This window comes from Achroia grisella, unplaced genomic scaffold, assembly GCF_030625045.1.
Source record: "Achroia grisella isolate CSIRO2021 unplaced genomic scaffold, CSIRO_AGI_Agris_v1 utg402, whole genome shotgun sequence".
NCBI classification, from domain to species: Eukaryota; Metazoa; Arthropoda; class Insecta; order Lepidoptera; family Pyralidae; genus Achroia; species Achroia grisella.
In genome coordinates this window covers 5271353-5293699 of record NW_026712841.1, presented here as the reverse complement: position 1 = coordinate 5293699, position 22347 = coordinate 5271353, and the positions used below count along the sequence as shown (strand labels likewise).

Sequence of the window (22347 nt, the reverse complement as noted above, 5' to 3'; positions counted from 1 at the left end):
AGACACAAAAAACACTGTTATATTCATACAAATTGAGATACTTACTTACGTCATTTATCTGTCTGCGTGCTCGACTCTGGGGCATACGTCCTGTGGCTATACGTTACCAGCACTATATATTTTGTGGATAGCCTGAACTTTACGCTGTAGCTGTCGTCAGCACACCACTTATCTAAATTGAATCTGTAGCTTCCAGAGCGATGTTTTATTTTACTTTTTGTAGTTTCATCCCATCTATAGATTTTTTTACACAAACATAATTTTTATTGTTATACCAACTATATGAATAACTTACACGCGTGTCAAAGTAGTGCAAGGGGCATTAATTACAAACATGTACTCAAAAAGAAGTAACCTTTCGTAAACATATAAAAGTAAATAAAATTCATGTTAAGTAATACACTACTACTTTTTTTATAAAAGTATTGTTTAAACTAAATAAAATAAATTTTAGATAAGTTTAGAGAATGACTATCCCGAATTAATATAAATAAAAGATCCATAGTATCTAATATAACATTTTATTTGTATTATAAATAATTAATATAATAATTATTTTATTAAATTATAACCAATGATTGATATAGCACGATACATTATTGTACATCATTATTATAACATTGCAATTTTCACAATCATAATAGCTAAGCAACTGCACAAATATTAAATAATTAAAATCCAATGTCTCCTCATTTTTCACACCACATTGTTATAGTCATGCCTATGAGTATTTATCAGATCAATCAAATGTTATAAATATCAGTAACAAGACCTGCTGCAATTGTGACACCTGAAACACGCAACATTACCCGTCCCAACTCCTTGACATCTTTGTACCGTTCAATACAGATTGGTCTGCAGACTTCGATATCTACAACGGCTACAGAGTTATTGCCTAAACAACGAGGCTTCTTTTTCATAGGTTCCCCTGTACTTTTATTCAGTAGTGCTTTTAATTTCACTATATTAGCAGGCTCTACCAATGACTGATGGTGTATTAACACAGGGTAGCCTTTAGTTATGGGTACTTTGACATTAAAAACAACAATTCTTGCTTCAAATTTAGTGGTAACTGGCACTTGTTGGATAGTATCACTCAATATATATCCAACAGATACATTCTGCATGTCCACACCAGACAGTGTAACACTGACCTGATCCCCAGCAAAAGCAACATTATTTGTCATGTCATTTATACTTATACTTCTAACTTCAGCCAACTCTTTTGTTGGGCACAACAATACTTTATCACCTTTATTGAGTACACCAGTTTCAATGCGTCCTGAAACACAAAATCCAGACCCAGTGCCTTTATAAACATCATTTATTGAGAAACGCAATGGTTTGGAGACAGGTCTCTCAGGAACATTGAACTTATCAATAACATCTAAAAGGCAAGGGCCACTGTACCATTTCAACAGCTCTGGCTCAGTCGGTGTTTTTACAAGATTCTCACCAGTCAAGCCTGAACATGGAACATAAGTGACATCAGCTTCTTTAAAACCTGCTTGTTTCAAGAATACTTTCAGTTTTTTTGTAATCTCATTAAATCTCTCTTGAGACCAGGTAGTTGTATCTAGTTTGTTAACAGCCACTGCAAGCTGACTGACTCCAAGTGATCGGACAAGAAGTGCATGTTCCCGAGTCTGACCACCAAGATCAAAGCCTGATTCAAATTCCCCCCTTGTTGCATCCACTACTAATAAAGCAACATCAGCTTGGCCTGCCCCAGTTATCATATTTGGAATGAAATCTGCATGTCCAGGGGCATCAAGAATTACTACTTTCTTAGTTTTCGTCTCAAACTGAGCATGACCTACATCCATAGTAATTCCTCGCACTCTCTCCTCACCAGTTTCATCTAATACCCATGCATACATGAAGCTTTGTTTACCAATCTTCTTACTTTCCTGCTCATACTTGTGCAATGTCCTTTGACTAACTTCTCCCATTTCACAGAGTAAACGCCCCATTAGAGTTGACTTACCAGCGTCAACATGACCAATAACCACTATATACAAGTGATCCTTATCCGATCCCCTTTCAGTTGTATATTGCTTATTGGGATCTATTTTATTGTCTTTTGTTTTAGTTGACGCCTTTTCTTCAGACTGATCAATCTTTGGTGTTAGAACTCTCTCAGTAGCTGGTGACTGATCTCTGGGTGTTTGTGGATGACTACTCAACCCTGAATTGTTGTCTGATATCACTTTAAATCCTTTAACAACAGCATTACTTTTAGGCTCAGAAACTGATGCCACTACTATTGGAATTGACTCTTTTGTTGATATAACAGGTGCTTTCACTGGATCAATAATACCGAGAGACTTAACTTGTTCTACCTTAGGCACCTCAGGTTCTTTATTCGTGTTCTTACTTAAAATTTCATCTAAAGCTTTATTATAATCAAACTTGTTGTTAAGAACACTTTGTATCAAGATGTTTTCTGCTATTGTATCACCTAATATGTTGCGTAACTCATCTAAGCAGGACATAAGCTTCGTTTCTTGTTCGTCATCGAGATTCAGGCTAAGCAAATCTACAGACTCCCGTCGATCTAAACTAGGACGAGATGCTTCTGGCACCTCATCCTCGGTCTCCTCCTGGATATCATGATGGCTGTCTAAGAAGTGAGATATCGCTTGCTGATTTCGTGACCGGTCATACATCCACTGATCAGTATCACTCGGTGATAAACAACTCTCATCTTCAACTGAATGTCCATAAACATCGTCGTAGTCGTAGTCGTCAGAATAATTTCTGTTCCTAACATTACGATGGCGTGCCATTTTCAAATTCAAGAACACACTAATGCTTATGAAAACACCATATTGCAAAAAGGTTTTGACTTTTGCGATTATATGAAAATAAATAATACACGTTTTCGCAAATTTGTCTTTTACGCCTGCTTTTGACAGCGAGATAGTGACATTTCTTTGTTTTGAAATTCTGACATCAGTCACAAGCGACTATCCGTTCGTCAATCACATTCAGAACAATACCACAGAATAAATACATTGTAAATTACAAATCTTAGTTCTGTAGTAGTTGTTGAATTGGGAGTGATATAAACTAGATTTTAAAGGATATTATTATTAAAAAACTTACATGATGTTAAACGTAATTTTACAATGAAAGAACTTTGTAGACATGAACCTCTATGTTCTTTCAACACATATTGTCGTCTTAGAGTGTTTTTAATTACTACAAATTCAACTTGAATCGTGTTAAATTTACTGATTCTAATTATTTTAATTTAATAGAACTAATATATTAGGTTATACTTTTCCCGAAACTAAGGAAATAAATATTTGTCTATGTCATGTTATTGACAATGACGACTGACAGTATTTTAATTTGACGGTATTTCACACACAGATCATCAAGTCAATTGTTTTTGTCATCGTCGTATATCTATTAATTGGAATTCTTATTACGTTTACGCCTACAATTTATATTTTTTACAATAAACAACACAGTCAGTTAAAAAGACTTTTATTCTATCCATTCACTAATTCGTACACTAAATATAAAAAAAAACTTTCAACTGCTTTCATTTCACCAAAGTTTGTAACTTCTGGTAGAGTTTTAAAATCTTGACCCAACTCATATCATTTTTATCATGAAGAAAAAGGTAAGCTTTTCAACAGATTAAAGCACTTGCTTACTTATGTTATTATTAAAAAAATACTAAGCTTTCTCTAAAGTAAATAATTAACAAGCATTATTAACAAGAATACCTTTCATCAAGGACCACTTGATGGAAAGGTATTCTTCACCAACTTTAAAACCAAATTTATATTCTCAGGTACTCTTGATGGGCAAGAGTGGCTCAGGAAAGACAAGTATGAGATCCATCATATTTGCTAATTATATAGCAAGAGATACTAGACGATTAGGTGCAACAAGTGAGTAATTTTACACTTTATTTATATTTTTAAATGAATATATGTCACAAAGAAGGTGACATATGAATTGTTGTTTATTCTGGTAAATTGTGCTCAGTACATATTTTTAAATTTGGAATTAATTAGATAGAGTAATGTTAATGAAATTATATACCTGCCATTGTTAAGGGTATATACTCATAGAGACCAGTGGTGGATGACCATGTGATGTAGAACAATAATTAAGTGTGTCATTCTTTTTTATAGGCAGCCTCATTGTCATAGTGTTACTCTTTGTTCACATTAAAACATGATTTACACTTGATATTGTCTTTTAGTCCATAACAACACAAGATCAGGTCAGTTAGCCCTTTATGACAAATTCACCAGACATTAATCACAATGGTTTCCTAGGGGGACCAGACTGCTGTGAATGTGATATGGTACTTTTCTAGCAGTAGTGTCATTTCACAGGGATTGATAGTAATGGAGAGTCACATTACTGCCAATTCTCTTCTTGCAATATTTATATTTATGCATTATCAATATTGGATATCTATATGATCACCATGAGCATAAAGTCAGATTAGTTTACCCATAGTGACAAATTTATCATAAAGAAAAAAAATTGACATTACATGTTCCAGGAAGAACCACAGGGTGGTCTATCAGACCTATGGAATCATTAGTCCACATTACTAACAATCCCATTCCTCTCAATATTTGTATATTAAAAATATGTGTCAAACTTTCAGTTGATGTTGAACACTCACATGTCCGTTTCCTCGGAAACTTGGTACTTAACCTGTGGGACTGTGGAGGACAGGAGGCATTCATGGAAAACTACTTTGCATCACAACGAGACAACATATTTAGAAATGTAGAAGTGCTAATTTATGTGTTTGATGTTGAGAGTCGAGAGATGGAGAAGGACATGCATTATTATCAGTCATGCTTGGAAGCTATATTGCAGGTAATGTCCATACTAATATTATAAATTTGAAAGTGTGTCTGGCTGTCTGCTTGCTACATTTTCACGTTTTTTTTCATTTTGAATTCTGCTAATTTGCAATCTTTTTTTTCATACAATAGTCCAATCCATTTAAGAATTTACAAGACCATGATCCCGGCCTGCTATTTTGTATGAATCAGAGTGCTGGCCCATAAAGGCGACGGATGAGAGACGACTGCGTGCAACTGAAATGCGAATGTTGAGATTGATGTGTGGTGTGTCGAGTATAGATAAGATAAAGAACGAATACATCAGAGGAAGTATGAAAGTTGCACCGATGTCAGAGAGGTTAAAGAGTAATTGTCTATCGTGGTATGGGCATGTAATGCGTAGGAATAAAGATCATATCCTACGAACATATGAATGTAGATGGTTATAAGGGTAGAGGAAGACCGAAAAAGAGATGGATGGACTGTGTGAAAGATGATATGGTGAGAAAGGGAGTAAATAACGTAATGTCTGCGAACAGAGATGAATGGAAGAGAAAAACATATTACGCCGACCCCAAATAAATGGGATAAGGAAGAAGCAGATGATGATGAGTCCAATCCATTTAAGATAGACAGTCATCTAATCTGACGACTGTCTTAAATCTGTATTCCTATAAATTCATGATGCTGGTCCAATGTGTCAGCTCTCAGGTGCTATCTTCATATCTTTCCGCTAATCCCTGGAAGTCTTTTCCACCGCAAGAGTGTTAGACTCCCCAATCCCTGCCTTTTCACAACTAAATATGGCTGAATGGATTTTATTGAAATTTTAATGTTAATGGAAGTAGGTTGTCATTTATCTTTAAGAATAATTTAGGAAAAGGTGAAATAAAGAATGAAATTTTATGCAGATAAATTTGTGAATTGGTTAATATATCTTACAGAGTCAAAGATGTTCAAATATTATATGATTTTAAATTATCTACCTATGGAGTTATTGATTATTAGTCATTTTGTAAATTCTCACAAGCATTGTTTAATTTAAATACTTATATTATATTATCTGCTGTGTTAATCCTGAACATAGTCTGTTCATGGTATCAGTACTGTTTAAATTGTGTCATTTTTATACATTAGTTTGGCTATATTAATTACATGGTTATTCATTTCTGTCTGATTCATTCTAATAAATAACTGTGAATCATGATGTATGGACCTTATTGTAGCATTTTTACAGATAAATGTCACCACACATTTTTATACTAGCTATAGATATATGGATATAGCATTGAGAGATATGAAGACTTCCACGAGACCTTTGCCAGGTTGTTAATGCATAATCTAAAATTACTTTTATAGGAACCATGGGGAAATACTGTTTGATTAAGGTTTTTTTATGCATGTTAATGAAATTGTACACCTGCCTGCACTAACGGTCTATGCTGGCAGGGCACAAGTAGAGGTTTATAAAATGAGCATTAGGTCAAGGTAACATATCACAATGGTTTCCAGGGGGAACCAAGTTCAAGTCAACCTGACATGGTATATTACTAGCAATGGGGTTATTAGTTCACATTACGAACAAATCCATTCCCCCGTGATTAAGGGCTATCAGAACTGAAACATTAAAAATATTATTTATGTTATTGCGAATTTCAGAACTCACCTGAAGCCCGAATATTTTGTCTAGTACACAAAATGGATCTTGTCTCAGAAGAGCAGCGTGATGAAATTTTCAGAGCGCGAGAGGAAGACTTGAAGGGGCTCTCAAAACCCTTAGAATGTACATGTTTTAGAACAAGCATATGGGACGAAACTTTATATAAGTGAGTAAAGAAATTAAATTTACAATTTTTATTGCAATATGGAGTTATATAGTTGTCATATTTATAACTGAAACAAATTGTAACTTAGTCATATGTCAAGTGTATATTACTGATATTTTCCTAATAATAATTAAATATTTACTTGTTTCCAGGGCATGGTCTAGTATAGTGTATAAATTAATACCTAACGTCAAAGCTCTTGAATCATCATTAAAGCAATTCGCAGCAATCGTAGATGCTGATGAGGTGAGAAATAGTTATACTACATTGGTACTTATTAATTTTAAATGAAAGTGATTACAATAACGAAAAAAATATTGAGAACTGGACGACTTTGGTCCACTTGTATTGCGACTCATCAATTATTCTTCCTTATATATATTGATATATACATCATCATCATCATCATAATCATTAATATATACATATGTATTCTGCTTCTTCTTTATCCCAATTATTAAAGGCAGCGTAATATGTTTTTCTCTTCCATTCATCCCTGTTGGCAGTCATTTCATTGTTTATTCCCGTTCTTGCCCTATCATCTTTCACGCGGTCTATCCATTTCTTTTTCGGCTTTCCTCTGCACTTATAACCATCCACATTCATTTGTTAAATGTTTAAGTAAAATATGATGTGCTTAGTAATACGCCTTTTAATAGGGCCTTGTTTTTCTCTGACCAATTGATTTCAATACCATCTAGAATACAATAATAGAGTATGCACACATTATGGGCTGTTTCTATCAGTTTTTGTTAACGTACGTATTTTTAGTTTTTTTATTCTGTTAATAAATTATTTTAAAGTATTTATATTGTATGGAGGCCTATGTCCAGCAGTAGACTGCAGTGGGCTGATGATGATGATGATGTATATTACACAAATATTTAAACAAAAAATATTTGCTATTATTTATTTAGGATTTAAATACAGTGAGAGTGTGAAGCCCTTTTATAGTGGATATAGGGAGATGTATGTGTGTGTGTACTGGACCATGAGTTACGAATTCTGGCTATACAGGTGCTACTGTTTGAGCGGGCGACGTTCCTTGTAGTCTCCCACTGTCAGCGACGACCACACAGAGACGCACATCGATTCGAAAAGGTTTCTAACATCGTCAAACAGTTTAAGCTTTCTTGCTCCAAACTTGCGGCACAGTTCCAGAGCATGGAGGTATGTTTATTCATCCGGATATATTTTATATATCATATTAAAGTATACTATAACTATTCACTATCGATTTATTTATTTTCATTAAAAAGGACTATCTATAAAGTCTTAACCGTCAGGAAGTTTGCTTTGTAAGTTTCACGGCGAAAGTGTGAAGATATGGCAGTTAAATTACAGTATATGTTAGCATAACATTTAGTGCAAGCAAGGTAACAAACATATAACCGAGTATTTTATAATATTAGTTTCATATTATATAACGAAAAAAAATCTGTTCATTCCATAGACAAGGAAGATAAATTTTACACCTTAAAATTGGTTTATAACCTATTTTTCTAAATTTAAACACCGTTTATAGGTCCGTAACAGTGTGTTTGCGGCGTTCATAGATGGGTTTACAAGCAACACATACGTCATGGTTGAGATGTCAGACCCAAAGATTCCATCAGAGGCAACACTCATTAACATCAGAAACGCACGCAAACACTTCGAGAAACTGGAAAAAGTATCATCGTGTGCACCCAGCCACTATCAATGAATGAACATTCAATAATAGTACCTAAAAATAGCAAATTTTTTATAATACGGTAAGCACATAAGCGGTCTTTGCAAAGCAAGATAAATGCATGATGGATACTCGATTAGTTGGATTACTAATTGTTGTCGTAAGAAATAGAAATAATCTTTATTCAACTGAACTCAATGTAAGCACTTCTGAATAGACATATTATAGATATATATATATATTCTGTTTATATCACTCATAACAAGGAGAAAGAGAAAGAAATTCGCATGTTTTTCTTATGAATAAATGTTATTTTAAATAAAAAATACACAGTAACGTGTGAGACAGTAAGAATCGAATATTCGGACAGAATGGAAACGATTTTTCTACATATTATTAACTCAAGAAGGATAAAGTAGGTTCTCCGTACTAATGAACAAAAAATGTAATTAGAATTAAGAAACAAAATCAATATTTGTTAATATTATACATATATGTTTTCGTATTATGAATGTATCTAAATACATTCATAATACTATATACATATTTAATCGTGACCAACACTTCGGCTATCCAGATAATCGAGTCTCCACTGAATAGCATAGAATATAATATTGGTTCTGTTTCAATTGTTGTAATTTATATAAAGTTCCGATACTGACGCTGTCAATGATACTCAGGTTCTGGCATATAATTAGGAAATTGGCAAATTAAAAAAAATATACTATTTATTTGAAATGGTTGTTAATGTTACTTTATTTAATTATTATTTTGTATAATTATTAAATAAATATTTTAAATTTGTTAATAAAAATAAATAAGGATTGGTCAACAACTTAATGAGTCATTAGAAAGAAATTGTTCGATTTTATAATACATATTTCTTTCTAAGAAGTTGTAAAATTTATAATGGTTCGCTCCAAAGTCAAACCAAAAGCGTCTTCATACAACTACTTATATTTTAATTCTCTATTGTGATGATTAAAAATGGCTACAGACACTTTGTTAACCGTCAGGTTGCCGGAACTAAAGTACCGATGGTATCTGATTTATGCGTTTCATTGCTACTCCCCAAATATTATGAAGAATGACGGCATTTGGTTACTAACCAAATGAGCACATTCTTAATTGTATTCAGGCAACCTGACGGCCTGACGAAGTGTATTTGATCACCCTAAATCGTACAACATCGTACTTTTCGTTTATAAATGATTAAAGCGACCATTTCATCCTCTTAACAGACCGCAGTCGTAGTTCTTCCAATTGAAGTAAAGATGAACTCGTAGTGATTGTCTGGCATATATCGAATTTCCATTATTTTGTGTTGTGATATTAATATTATTAATTTCTTTTATATATTTTGCTGTAAATGCAAATTTCTCATATTTACCTATAACCTGTTATTTAAATAATATGGATTTAGTAATAAAATTATTTCTAAATTGGGACTCTAGACAGAATGAGATCATTGATATTCCTATTCTTGATTGCACATGATAATCATCCCGCTTGATCACAAAATTTTTAAACTCTCGACAAGTTTATATCGCTTCAAACACATTATTTCTAAGGTTAGGTTAGGTATAGGTTATCCCCGAATACTTAATGTACATGATTACGCACTAAATGTTCTATGCTTATCTGGAATCTGGGTGATCCATTTGTTGAACAAGACTTAGTATGAGATTAATTTATGAACTCATATTTATATGATTTTCGCTATTTTTACCTACCTAAATTATGTAAAGTCTGCGTGGACGTGAAATGCAAAAAGTTAAAGTTGAGTCCATTCCAATTATAAAAATAAATGAAGTATGATATGCATTTATTGACAAAAGTTTACATGTGTCTGTACCATAATATATCCATCACCAAAATGAAATTACGCGTGTTGCTTTCTGAAACTTGACTGTACTATACCCTGATAAATGTAGCCGAGATTGATATGTATATATCACATTTTATCCCTTTCAAAGTTCACAAAGTTCTATCAATCGATAAAATATTCGCAGCAAAATTAATATAGTATAGTGTAGATAAGATAACGTTATTTAGTACAATATGTCTCGAATACGGAGGGGCCAGATAACCACGTGACGCCCTTACATGTTGTTAAATCTATAATAATATAATAAATGATAACTTTTTATTGTGCATAGAGAAAAAATAGATACACTAGGGAAAACAGTATGTAATAAAATTAAAATAAAAAACGGTCTATCGCTATAAACAATTTCTAAACAGACAACATCGAGTATTTTACGATTTTCTGAATAAAACTGACGCATAACAACAACACGTTATTGAAAACAGCACCCAATTTGGTGAAACCGTTTGTTAATTCTGTTTTCATTTTACGGTTCAGTGTTTAAATGTACCTCGGCCTCAGTGGAGCTCACCGCTAAACTTCCGATGGTCGCGGGTTCGATTCCTTGCTATCATTTGTATTCATTTGCAATTCAATACATTAAAATTAATTTTCCTAAATAAATAATTCTACTGTTGCATATGTATTCAGCCAGACAATCACTATAAGTTTTATTGGGTATACTTAAATAATAATAATATAAAATAGCTTTTATGGGACACAATTAAACATGTTTATGTTGAACATATATTGATCCTGCCACTCAATATACAACAACAAACAACACATGATTTGCAAATTTTACAGCTGTGATTCTTTTATATAAATACATGTATAAATGATAGTCCTAGCCTATGCAATCATTACTAATGGTATATTTGACACGAATGTTACGGCTTATTAAAAAACGTGTCCAATTTACCACTGTAATGTTAAACATAATGTAAAATTGTAAACAAATTAGGTAAATACTTATAATATTACATATGTTTATTAGATAAGAACATTTTATATTTATTAGCTTGTCAATATTGTAATTATTATTGGGCTTGCATACGTCATTTTTGTAATTATTCGCTAAGAAATATGAATAACGAATTATCCTTACTAATATTATAAAAGTAACACTTGTCTCGTTTTCATGCCAAAACTACTGAACATATTTTAACTAATGCGAAAAAGGGTTGTAAGCGGTTGAAGGGGGAGATGAATGGTTATATGTAAGTCTCATCATTTTATGCGGACGAAGTAGTGGGCACAGTTAATAAATTATATATGGAGGAAACGTCATTCTGGTTAAATGTTACCATTTCATTGTTCATTATAACTACATATCACCAAACTATTGCGTAAGTTGTCTTTAAAATTAGTTTTATTCTCTATAAGTGTAAACTGGCCTTAATACTCTTGGTGTTAGCATTGTCTTGTATATAAACAAATGTAGTTATATTGTATACATATAAAACGGTACACAGCGTATGATAGAATGAGTTTAACAAGCTTCAATCACCAATAACACTTCAAAACTATCTACAAAGACCAGAGTACATTTTGAGTCTTTCGTTCAAAAAGATAGTTTGCAACCCTCAAAATTTATTTTCGTGTGAAATATGAATGTGACATAAAATTTTCGTAGTAATAAATACTATTACTGGATGTTAGACGAAAATAATTTCGTACATAAATTACACTAAGAACTAGAAGCCCGTCCACCTCCGGCTAAATTACGTTTATAAAAATAATATCTTGGCATACCAAAATTATGCGTGGACTTTTATAAATAAGTTGGCTATATGATTGTTACATGAGCCCACATGAAAGGTTTGGGAGTCCTTGACGCAGTCGCCGTAGCCAGACCTGTTAGGATAGTAGTAGTCTACTAAGTGTAAATATTTCTAATGTGGTCAATAATTATACATAGTAAGTCAAAGAATATACTGTACCTAGTCATCGAGGTCATGTCTTACCGCCTATATCTGTTCTAATACTAATAATTTTCTGTAAAAGGATATAAATTGAAATGTAGTAGTGTCTATACCAATTATATCCATGCCAGTATTGCCCTGTTTCCTGTAGGGTTCACCGGCTTCACTAATTATTAAAATCAAAATCTATTATAGTCAACCTAAAACATATCACACGGCTTTCTACCACCAATATTATTATTGGTCAGAGGTTGATAAACGACCGATATCGACCGATAGACGCCCGACCAAGGGCGTTTTATAAGGTTTCGGTTAACTTACAAGTTACTCTTTGTTTGACGATAATACCGAATTGCATTACTAAGGATAACTGAATAATGACTTGTCAGACATTTTTTAAATATAGATGAAACAACATGAGAAGCACCAGATTTCAAATAATAAAAAATAGGTAGGCACCAATCTCAAAGCTTCTTAAGTGACTGTATTTTGATATTTTTTAATAATAATTTGTGGTCTTATATAAATTTTGATCATGATTTGACCAATAGTTTTGAGTCGGTTTTTGTCTTCTGAACATGTTATTATTATAAAGTCGTTACAAGTATTTAATTTTTTATTAATTAAAACCATTATATTATTACGGACTAATTAATCCATAAATTCCAAAGCAGCAATATGTATATAGGCCTATTTAGTGTTACCACCGCTTAAGCCCAAGAAATATTACAATCCTTATTCATGAAAGTAGCATTATAAGTAAGTATATAAAAAATGCCGAATTGTCTTATTTTGTCTAGTAATTGATATTGAAGTTTAAAAATATATACAAGTTTATTTCAACTTCATGATCTATTGCAATTATGGTTACTCGATTCATGAGTCATGTTAGAAACTCTATATTAATTAAATTGAAAAATTTTAAATTTATTAAACATAGTCGAGTCCTTGCTAAAAATTGTACCCAATGTAGGTATTATAATTATAAATTAAATAATTTTAATAAATGCTATACGAGTAAATATTGCAAACTTATTCCAGTAGTCCCGTAAAAAATAACTGCGAAAATTTATTAGTTTGGATAGATGTTTGTTTCACTTTCATGCAAAAACTACTGAACGGATTTTTACGAAACTTTACTAGTAATATAGCTTATATATCAGAACAACATATAGGCTACAAATTATATCAATTCAGATGTTAATACAGTATAGTAAAGTGTATCAAAACCACAAAAGGCAAAATTGACTAGTACATTCCAATTTTTAGCAAGGACAACCTTTTTAGTTTCCTACTATAAGGATAGGTAGTATAGAAGTTGATTATTATTCTTAAATTTGTTCACTCTAAATTTACGTGGCTACACGAAATATGACATTTTATTACTCAATATAAATAAATATTTATGTTTCATATTTTATTTAGTTTCATTTAATATCCTTAAAAAGTCATTACGTATCATAAAAGTAGGTACTTTGCTGAATATATAATAAATTTGGTGTACATATACAGTGAACCGTGATAACAGCAAAAAATCTATTTAGTGACAACCCTAAATTCAACAACAGCCATGGTACAGTAATAGCAATAATAACGCAGGAAATAATAATAACACAGCGCCAAATATATCAATTGTATCCTGAGAGGAACTGAACCTGTAACCATTAGCTTAACGTAAGGCGGCGTACTAAACTGAGGTATAGCGGTATAGGATCACCCCTTTTAAAAAGAAATGTACGGGTTCTATCAAAATAAATACTCATAACGAACTTGTAGTAATCCTATATATACCTAATCATTAATATAACGACAAGATTTCATATGTACCTAGTTGTATTTGCGATATCGTATTGATTATATCTCTTATCTTTAAGTAGCTCGATAATAGATATAATGTACTATATGAAATGTCATTCAAATCGTCTACAGTCCTGTATGATTTACTAATAAATTAGATATATGTATAGAAGTTACGTATTAATATTGCCATTTATTACAGATACTGAATAAACGTAGGTACTACAATATTATTACAAACTATAGTAATGTTACAATATCCATTCAGATACCTAAATAAAGATATTTTTAAAACAAATATCTATGAATGTACTTATATTGGTTTATTAATTGGTTGTTGCTTAATTACGCAAAATACTATATATGTAATACATGCAATCTATGATATATACCTCCGTATACCTAAATGATGTAGGTATATTCATAATATTAGAATTGGTAAGTATGGGAAGTATTGACAACTCATATTATTGATAAACTAATCTAGTGTACTGCCGTCTGACGATATTAATCAATCTTCTTCAGAGCCGTCCACGTAAAACTACAGTGCAGTGTAAAACTAGTTGCATATTAACAAATGTGAAGTGAAAACTTAATTTATGTACTTCTTTAAACAGTTATCTTTAAATTGTGCGTTCTGCGTTTAAGCAGGTAGGTATATAATAATAATAAATATTACATACATAGTGATGATATTATTTACAGATAATTCTTTCAACGTATCCTGAACCGAATTAGGTACATATTTACTTAATTGATATTGTTTACCCACTTGATTACAGTAGAGTACAAGATACATAAGTAGTTAAATATTTTTATTTCTAATACCGACCAGAAAGTCAAATCATATTACTGAAAGCCAGCAGTAACTCACAGTTTCTCCTACTTCTGCTGATCAACTTATATTTGAATCAATTCGACATATGTGTACAAAATCCGTTCAAATGAGTTAATCTGTTTATGTATTACTAGAAGTATATTTTTTTAAGGTAATTGGTATGGCTAACAAGCTGACGGACCTGAAAATGACTAATATATTTGTTTTAAATGGCAACACGTTATCATATGATGCCCAAGATATCTACATGCTACCATTCCTAACTAAAGACTTCCTTTGACTAAGATGTTAATAATCTACAATTTCACTGTAATCAAGCTGCTTGACTGTTGAACGTGAGAGAGTTAGGTACCTGTCCCGTACCTAGATGATTTTTTACAATGAAGTAGAATCTTCGCAAAATTATTATCTATAGGTAGGTAGGTAGGTATTATTGAATAACAAGGACTAAAACTCGCATTTCTAATATTACGAGGATTACGAGTACATGTTATAGGCCCTATTTTGTCATTACAGTTTTACAAAAATGGCCGAAGAAAAACCAACATTCGATTATCACGAGGAAACTCATGGCGAAAAGTTAACGCGTAAATCAAAAGAATCTCCGTTCATGATTATTGGTATGTAATTTGTGTACGATTTTTAAATATTCAAGCACCTGCTTATACCTATCTTTAGTAGTATTTACTCGACTTATAATTTCGTCTCTGAAAGTACAAGACTAACAATTTATGAAGTCAAGAATTATAAGTCTGAACATATTAAAATATTTTTTTAATCAGTACAATTTACACAGCGCCATTTAGACCCAAGTTAAGCTAGTTAAAAATTGACTTATGGGTACCTACTAGATAACTGATACAAATACATACCTAAACATATTTTTTTTATGTTAACACTTAGATACATATTATACATAGAAAACGCCTGGCTCGATACAAACAATCATACTCATGAATACAAATGTTTGTACCGTGCGAGGAATCGCACCCGCGACCATCGGCTGTGTAAGGCGTGTAAGGCGGCGTGCTAAACCACCAGACCACCGAGGCCGTTAAGACTGTGCACTAACGCCCTCAGTGGTGTAGCGGTTAAGTAAAACGCCTTATTTTGCATGAATATGCAAAATAAGGCGATCTATACATTTGAATCATCTCTATCTCATACCTGTACTCACAGCAGTTGTTCCTTCTAAACATTAAAAACCTGAAATGATTTTAGGACTATCCAGTCTAGTGGCAGCTGTAGGATATGGCGCATATAAATTCAAGCACCGAGGCGCTATGAGTACTAGCGTCTTCCTCATGCAGTTCCGTGTTATATCGCAAGGTGCCGTAGTCGGGGCCCTCACCGCTGGCATGGCGTACACTCTCTATAATAACCACTTCAATAAACCTAAATCTAACGAACATTGAATGTGGATCTTTTCAATACAATTTTCATGTTTCTATTACCCAATAAATAAATAAAATTAAAGCATAAACAAAATCTATGTTCTGTGACGAAAGAAGTTATATTATGTACTTAGGTACTAGCTATACCAATCTCTTTCGATGTAAAAATAGGTATTTTAATTCTTTTAGTGTTATATATTTATTTCATAAGTCACTATAATAGTAAGCTGTGACTGATTTGTATGTATATTTTGTGTTGTGATTATAACTACTTCAAGAATTTTATTTATATTTACAAAGAAATCTAAAACACTAACTACCTAATTTGTAAAATAATAGCAAGGTAAATTTGTCTAAATTTACCTTGCTATTATATTGTAGAGTTTATTTATTTATTACCTATCACTCTTGGCGACACGGAACTAAGCCTAATCTATTTTTTTATGGATTAGAATTAGAAACTCATTGGATGACGACAAAGGAGGATTCCTACGCTAAAGATTTATGCTGTCGGGGCTCCAGTGGAGGATCACACGATAACCATGAATGAGGTCAGGTCAGTTAGCACATCGTGATAAATTCACAACGAATTTATCGTGATGGTTTTCAATGGGAACCGCGTGGAGGTTAACTAACAGGGTACATTATTATCTATGGGGTCATCACTCATGTAACCATTGTGAATTGAGGATTAAAGGAATAAAATTTCAAGACCAAAAATACTATCATAATCTGCGTGTAAAAATAAATCTAGCTGAGTAATTTTAAATATTTTATTATTACAGTTAGTCATTAGTGATATTAATACATGAAATAAATATATATCTACAAAAACCCACTGTATTGTTAGCAAAACAATTGTTACAACGTTCCGAAGAGCATTAAAGCATTTACACATTTCTCTAAATGGATTTTAATCATTACAACAGCAACATACTCACTACCACATTTAAATATTTTCTCAAACACATACATAGAATTTAATTACTATTATCACATTTCTTTATATTCCTTACTCTTACTAATGCCAAATACTGCTATATTTATCAATCATAGATACAAGTGAGTTTATTTTTGAAACGATAAATGGATTGGCATGATGTCTGCATATTCATTTGTGAGAATTAGGTGCTTTGAGTAGTCTATTTCTAAATAATTCCCTAATTCTTGTTATAATAAGTACAAATTTCATCTTCTTCAACTTTCAAGTTTCATTTTTGCGGACAAAGTAGCCTATATTCTTCTCCAAAATCCATTCTTCATCTTAACCAAAATTCTTTAAAACCGATTCAGTAGTATAGGTGTTAAAAGGTAACATATCAATAGTTACTTTCGTATTTATAATGTTAGTTATAAACACAAGTACACATAAAATAAAAAATCTCATTAACATACTATAAAGAGACAGTACAAACTCTATAATGACACAATACAGTTTTAACTACTGAGAATAGGTAAAAGCTAATGAACTATTTACACCAGACAATAAACATGAACAATATGACCATTATAGGGTATACTCTGCCGCATACGGTATTTTCAAGTGTTGGCAGTTCAAATAGGTTTGTTATCATATCTGCAGACACTTAAATGCAGAAGCCCAATATATTCAGATCCCTAGCATGTTAAGCTTAATAACTCCAGAGTGATTACAGTTTCCAAATGTAATTCAGTTGATATGAGATCTATTGAACATAAACAAATGTAGACTACATTTGTTTATGTTCAATAGATCTCATTTTACTTGACATACATATTTATTACACAATATTTGTATGTCATTTTCGTCTAAATAACAATGCATAAAATATCTATTATCTACTCTGTGTAGATAAAAGATAGGTTTTTGTGTAGATAGATTAAAAAGGCCTTTCTTAAATTTTATTACAGCTCAATGTTTTTGGTGTGCACTATTCCAAACTAATTTTGATGCCAGGACTATCTATGAAAATGCTAAATTCATTAAACAAATTAAGTATTTACATATACACATTCAATTAATGAATTATAAAATCATAGTTAAATATTTCACCCTGCTATATTGTACTATATGTACAATACAATTAGTGATTGATTGGAAATCTACGTATAGGAAGAAGTGAACCAAACAACACATGCTGAATTACAGGGAATTTTGCTAAAACCTCCTTTTTATACATTTTAATGAGACCTTGGTTTATTTTAGTCCAGGAGCCTACTGCACTTATGCTCCATAATTGATTAGAGTGCTCTGCAAATGGACCTTTTTTCACTTCCTTTATATATTTAATACAAGAAATGAACATATACTCTTCAGAATATTTATCTACAATATCATCTTCCAAGAATTTTCCCGGAGGATATATTTTTGGCTGATCAATCAGTTGCGAGCTACCCCAAATAAACGGTATAAATTGATAGTCATCCAAGCTCCAAACTCCATGACTCCCCGCTGGCTCCATTCTATATGTTTTCTGTAGTTTTCTTGAAATATTTATATATTTATTGAATATTAAAAATACTGTGGCTACATTGTCTTCAACATCCAAACAACCTATTTTATACAGGCAACACAGAAACATAACAAAAGACATCTCATGACCAGTTCCATAATCAATTCGGGTGGCATTCCCAAAGCTTTCTTCCAAATATATTTTAATTTCAGGTATTGCCAGATGCAATTTTTGATCTAATGCTTCTTGTAGTAAGTGCGTAGTAGTTGATTTTATTTTTGCCAGCCAATCTCTGAAGGCAGTGTTACCAAATCTCTGAGGCTGTTCAACTGGTGGAAACTCATCTATTATTTTATCAATTTTATCAAGTAAATTAATAATTTTTGTTACATTTTGTGATATCTTACAATCAACTGATAAAGGTTTCCCTCTTATTGCCTCATTGAGTGTGGCAATAAATCCAGTGTATTCCATGTAAGCTTCAGATTTCTCCCATACAGCCATATCCGCTATAGTCTTCACAGCTTTCTCAGGTGCAACAAATTTATGATTAACAGGAAGTATAGGAACACTTCCACTATCTATTGTCTTGCCATCTCCAATTGCACTCTCTGCATTCATCTGCAATAGAAATCATTATTATTTATATATATTCTTGACAAAATATAATAATAATAATAATAATCTCAAAAATGAGTATTTATTTATTTACTTAAAATTAAGTTGACAAGAATTTAGCATAACATATAGCTAAAATACACAGTTAACTAGACTTTTAAGTTGATTGAAAAAAAAATCTAGTAAGAATATTAAAATATTAATTTGAAAATAAAATAAATTATTTCAATGTATTCCATATAAATTGCAAATATTTACTGAATTCTTTTAATACAACATTATTAGCCTTTACAGATAAAACTACTACATTGTCCAGAACAAAGTAAAATATACAAAATAGCTTTATAATAATTTCATCATTTATATATTTATTTACATATTTTATTAATATGTAGATGTTTATAAGAAATGTAATTACTATGTTCATGTATAATAATTAATATTAAAGGTTAATGATTACCACCTATTTATATATAGTATGGATAATTGGGTACAACATTGAATATTATTAATCCTTAGTAGTATCATTGTGAACGTTGACCCTACTACCTCGCTACCTCACAAAATATTGTTCGTTTCACTGCCCGCGATAAGCTAGCAAATGAAGGTCATAACTGTCAACCTCAGGGCTCGGCAGTTCATTTAAACACGAACGTCAATCTAAACAAAAGTGCCTTCATTTGTGATATGAAAAGTACCCAAATAGTCTAAATATGGAGAGAATATTGAGAGGAATTATGAGATATCGTGTTTTAGATCGCGCAAGTATGGTAAAACAATTTCAAGAAGTTAAAGATAACCCTATTGTGAGTAACTATTTGTAAATTAACTAACTTTTTATCTTACAATACTGCTCGTATATGTTAATTAGTTAATATAGTTTCTTCACACAATTAATATTAACTATTCTTGATTTTTTCGATGTTAAATTAAAATAAATAAAAATTATAATTCTACGGGAAACGAAAATAATATTTTGACAACTTTGACATTGACGTTTTTCTTAACTTGACGGATCTAGTCAGTGGGCACTTTACTGTATATTCATATACTCATTGACATGTACTCATTTAGTAAGTAGAACAATGTCTTGTTCGAAGAGGGCGACCATAATATTGAGTACAAAACAGGACACTGTTTAAATAACACTACCACTATTTATGATTAATTGAAGAGATGTCGCTTTTTTTTTATTACGAAACATGTAATAGTAATACATAATTTCCTCAAATGTAAACAAAAATGTTTTTTTTGTGAATTTTCTTTCATAAAAAAACATTTTTGTTTACATTTTGTTACTATTTAGAGTTTCTTCTTACTTAATAATATTATAAACTCGAAATTTGTAAGTTTGTTTATTACTTTTTCACGCAAAATCTTGCAAACGAATTTTAATGAAACTTTTCAGTAACTTAATATAGCTATTTCAAATTTTCTGTGTACTTCTCCGTTTTTATTGTTTAGTCCTTATTAATACAATAGTTACTAGTTTTTTTAATGACAAACAGTGATATATTAATGTGATAGTGAGTGCTTCAATGATCTAAAATCTTGTATAACATGACTATATATTATATGGCCCTAGGCCCATATAATATATAGTCATGTTATAATTAAGCTAGCTTAATTATATTCTGCAATCCAGTCTCAAACTGAAGTTACATATTATGAAAAATCATAGTGCGTAAGAAATTTAAAGGTCTGTTTAACAGGAACTAGAGGGATTTGTATAATATGTCCTGTTTTATTTTTACTATAAATATACTGTGTTAACTCCTAACTTCTCACAAACCTCATATTTATTGTGTATTAATAATAAATCCAATTATTGGATGACTCATCTTACTGATATTTCTTCTTCTAAATAAATTAGCCAAAAGCCGTCTTCTACACCTGCATGGACAGTCGAATGATTCCAACCAGATTCACAGAAACTAGTGTCGGAGATATGTTTGTTGGTTTGTATTAACTGTTAAGGAATTTTTATTTTGTGAATACTATACCTTATAAACGTAATTTTTTTTGTTTTGCAGTACGAAATGCTGGGAACGTTATACCGCATTCTCAATACTTTGTAGATGAAATGACTAGCTGTGAACCAGCAGCTCTAGAACTCGGTTGTATTATTAACGATATTAGACACATTATTGTGTGTGGACATAGTGACTGCAAAGCTATGAACCTTTTGTACAAGTTAAAATCCAAAGAAGAGTCTACTGTTGTTAGTAACTTATTAAATATTTAATTGTTGTAACGTTTTACTTACATACTTCTGTAAATTCACAGCTATATACAATAATATGAAAATAGGTATAGTTCTGAACTAAATATATTGTGTCTACAGGAACAAAGACGAATATCACCACTAAAATCTTGGCTGTGTACACATAGTACATCAAGTTTGAATAAATTTTTAGACATGAAAAATGATTTTACTAAACCTGTACTTTTTACTGCTGAAACTCCACAACGAAAATTTGCAGCATACATTGACCCAGACAATAAGTTTTGCATAGAAGATAAATTATCACAGGTACGAATGTTTACTTACACTATTAACATATTTTGTTACATAATCTTAATTAAATATGTATTTACAAAAAAGAGAGAAATTATTTCTTTGATAAATTCTATTTACCTATATGAGACGACATGTTTGTTAAAATAATGAGCAATGATCAGGAAACGCTTTATATGACTGACTTGAAAGCATAATATATATGTATAATTATTAATATTATCGATGTTTCAGGTTAACACTCTCCAGCAATTGCAAAATGTTGCATCATATGGAATGTTAAAAAAAAGATTAGAAAAACATGATTTACATATCCATGCTCTCTGGTTTGATATTTATACGGGAGATATATATTACTTCAGTAGACGCGCTAAAAGATTCATAGTAATAGATGAATCGACATACGAAACTATATTGGCAGAAGTGAGAAGATATTATTCATAATTCTTACTCTAAAAGATATATTTCAAACGCCTATGTTTATACATATTTCGATATATAGATATAAGTAACAAGCTTTACCGAATTTATAAATAGTAAATCATGTTACTACCTATATCAATTAAGTTTAATGTTATTTTTTTACTTTTATATAAGGTAACAATATACAGTGTAAATATATTTAAAAATT

The 22347-nt window shown here is 31.4% G+C and overlaps 5 protein-coding genes across 8 annotated transcripts; 3 read left to right on the top strand and 2 right to left on the bottom strand.

Annotated features, from left to right (window-relative positions):
- Nucleotides 1–553: 553 nt before the first annotated feature.
- LOC131844176 (protein HBS1) lies at nucleotides 554–2930 on the bottom strand. The gene has a single exon (XM_059192981.1). The coding sequence runs from the start codon at nucleotides 2787–2789 to the stop codon at nucleotides 744–746; it is 2046 nt and encodes a 681-aa protein (XP_059048964.1). The 5' UTR covers nucleotides 2790–2930; the 3' UTR covers nucleotides 554–743.
- Nucleotides 2931–3379: 449 nt separating this feature from the next.
- On the top strand, nucleotides 3380–8540 carry LOC131844177 (ras-related GTP-binding protein A). The gene is made up of 7 exons (XM_059192982.1): nucleotides 3380–3634; nucleotides 3809–3908; nucleotides 4643–4860; nucleotides 6489–6655; nucleotides 6808–6901; nucleotides 7673–7825; nucleotides 8181–8540. Exons 1-7 carry the CDS (start codon nucleotides 3623–3625, stop codon nucleotides 8358–8360), a joined length of 924 nt encoding a protein of 307 aa, XP_059048965.1. The 5' UTR covers nucleotides 3380–3622; the 3' UTR covers nucleotides 8361–8540.
- Nucleotides 8541–14147: 5607 nt separating this feature from the next.
- On the top strand, nucleotides 14148–16217 carry LOC131844438 (HIG1 domain family member 1A, mitochondrial-like). Of its 2 annotated transcripts, none has more exons than XM_059193330.1 (3): nucleotides 14148–14354; nucleotides 15271–15374; nucleotides 15976–16217. In XM_059193330.1, the coding sequence occupies exons 2-3, from the start codon at nucleotides 15281–15283 to the stop codon at nucleotides 16167–16169; spliced, it is 288 nt and encodes a 95-aa protein (XP_059049313.1). In that variant the 5' UTR covers nucleotides 14148–14354; nucleotides 15271–15280; the 3' UTR covers nucleotides 16170–16217. The 2 variants fall into 2 exon arrangements, with proteins under 2 accessions (XP_059049313.1, XP_059049314.1); XM_059193331.1 differs by lacking the exon at nucleotides 14148–14354 and adding an exon at nucleotides 15099–15169.
- Nucleotides 16218–18083: 1866 nt separating this feature from the next.
- On the bottom strand, nucleotides 18084–20182 carry LOC131844234 (serine/threonine-protein phosphatase 2A activator-like). 2 transcript variants are annotated; one of them, XM_059193058.1, is made up of 2 exons: nucleotides 20033–20182; nucleotides 18084–19201 (listed from the first exon to the last, which is right to left on the bottom strand). In XM_059193058.1, exon 2 carries the CDS (start codon nucleotides 19199–19201, stop codon nucleotides 18212–18214), a length of 990 nt encoding a protein of 329 aa, XP_059049041.1. In that variant the 5' UTR covers nucleotides 20033–20182; the 3' UTR covers nucleotides 18084–18211. The 2 variants fall into 2 exon arrangements, with proteins under 2 accessions (XP_059049041.1, XP_059049042.1); XM_059193059.1 differs by lacking the exon at nucleotides 20033–20182 and adding an exon at nucleotides 19662–19750.
- Nucleotides 19799–22323, top strand: LOC131844235 (beta carbonic anhydrase 1). 2 transcript variants are annotated; one of them, XM_059193060.1, is made up of 5 exons: nucleotides 19799–20004; nucleotides 21072–21156; nucleotides 21232–21419; nucleotides 21543–21731; nucleotides 21951–22323. In XM_059193060.1, exons 1-5 carry the CDS (start codon nucleotides 19912–19914, stop codon nucleotides 22158–22160), a joined length of 765 nt encoding a protein of 254 aa, XP_059049043.1. In that variant the 5' UTR covers nucleotides 19799–19911; the 3' UTR covers nucleotides 22161–22323. The 2 variants fall into 2 exon arrangements, with proteins under 2 accessions (XP_059049043.1, XP_059049044.1); XM_059193061.1 differs by lacking the exon at nucleotides 19799–20004 and adding an exon at nucleotides 20322–20402.
- Nucleotides 22324–22347: the final 24 nt, after the last annotated feature.

What these genes read in the sequence shown, in the direction of transcription:
- LOC131844176 (XM_059192981.1), bottom strand. Translation starts at nt 2,789, where the DNA reads ATGGCACGCCATCGTAATGTTAGGAACAGAAATTATTCTGACGACTAC.
- LOC131844177 (XM_059192982.1), top strand. An exon ending in GCTTGGAAGCTATATTGCAG is followed by an intron (nt 4,861 to 6,488) that starts GTAATGTCCATA and finishes TGCGAATTTCAG; the next exon opens with AACTCACCTGAAGCCCGAAT. An exon ending in CACAGTTCCAGAGCATGGAG is followed by an intron (nt 7,826 to 8,180) that starts GTATGTTTATTC and finishes CACCGTTTATAG; the next exon opens with GTCCGTAACAGTGTGTTTGC.
- LOC131844438 (XM_059193330.1), top strand. Translation starts at nt 15,281, where the DNA reads ATGGCCGAAGAAAAACCAACATTCGATTATCACGAGGAAACTCATGGC. An exon ending in ATCTCCGTTCATGATTATTG is followed by an intron (nt 15,375 to 15,975) that starts GTATGTAATTTG and finishes AAATGATTTTAG; the next exon opens with GACTATCCAGTCTAGTGGCA.
- LOC131844234 (XM_059193058.1), bottom strand. Translation starts at nt 19,201, where the DNA reads ATGAATGCAGAGAGTGCAATTGGAGATGGCAAGACAATAGATAGTGGA.
- LOC131844235 (XM_059193060.1), top strand. Translation starts at nt 19,912, where the DNA reads ATGGAGAGAATATTGAGAGGAATTATGAGATATCGTGTTTTAGATCGC. An exon ending in TGTCGGAGATATGTTTGTTG is followed by an intron (nt 21,157 to 21,231) that starts GTTTGTATTAAC and finishes TTTGTTTTGCAG; the next exon opens with TACGAAATGCTGGGAACGTT. An exon ending in CCAAAGAAGAGTCTACTGTT is followed by an intron (nt 21,420 to 21,542) that starts GTTAGTAACTTA and finishes TTGTGTCTACAG; the next exon opens with GAACAAAGACGAATATCACC.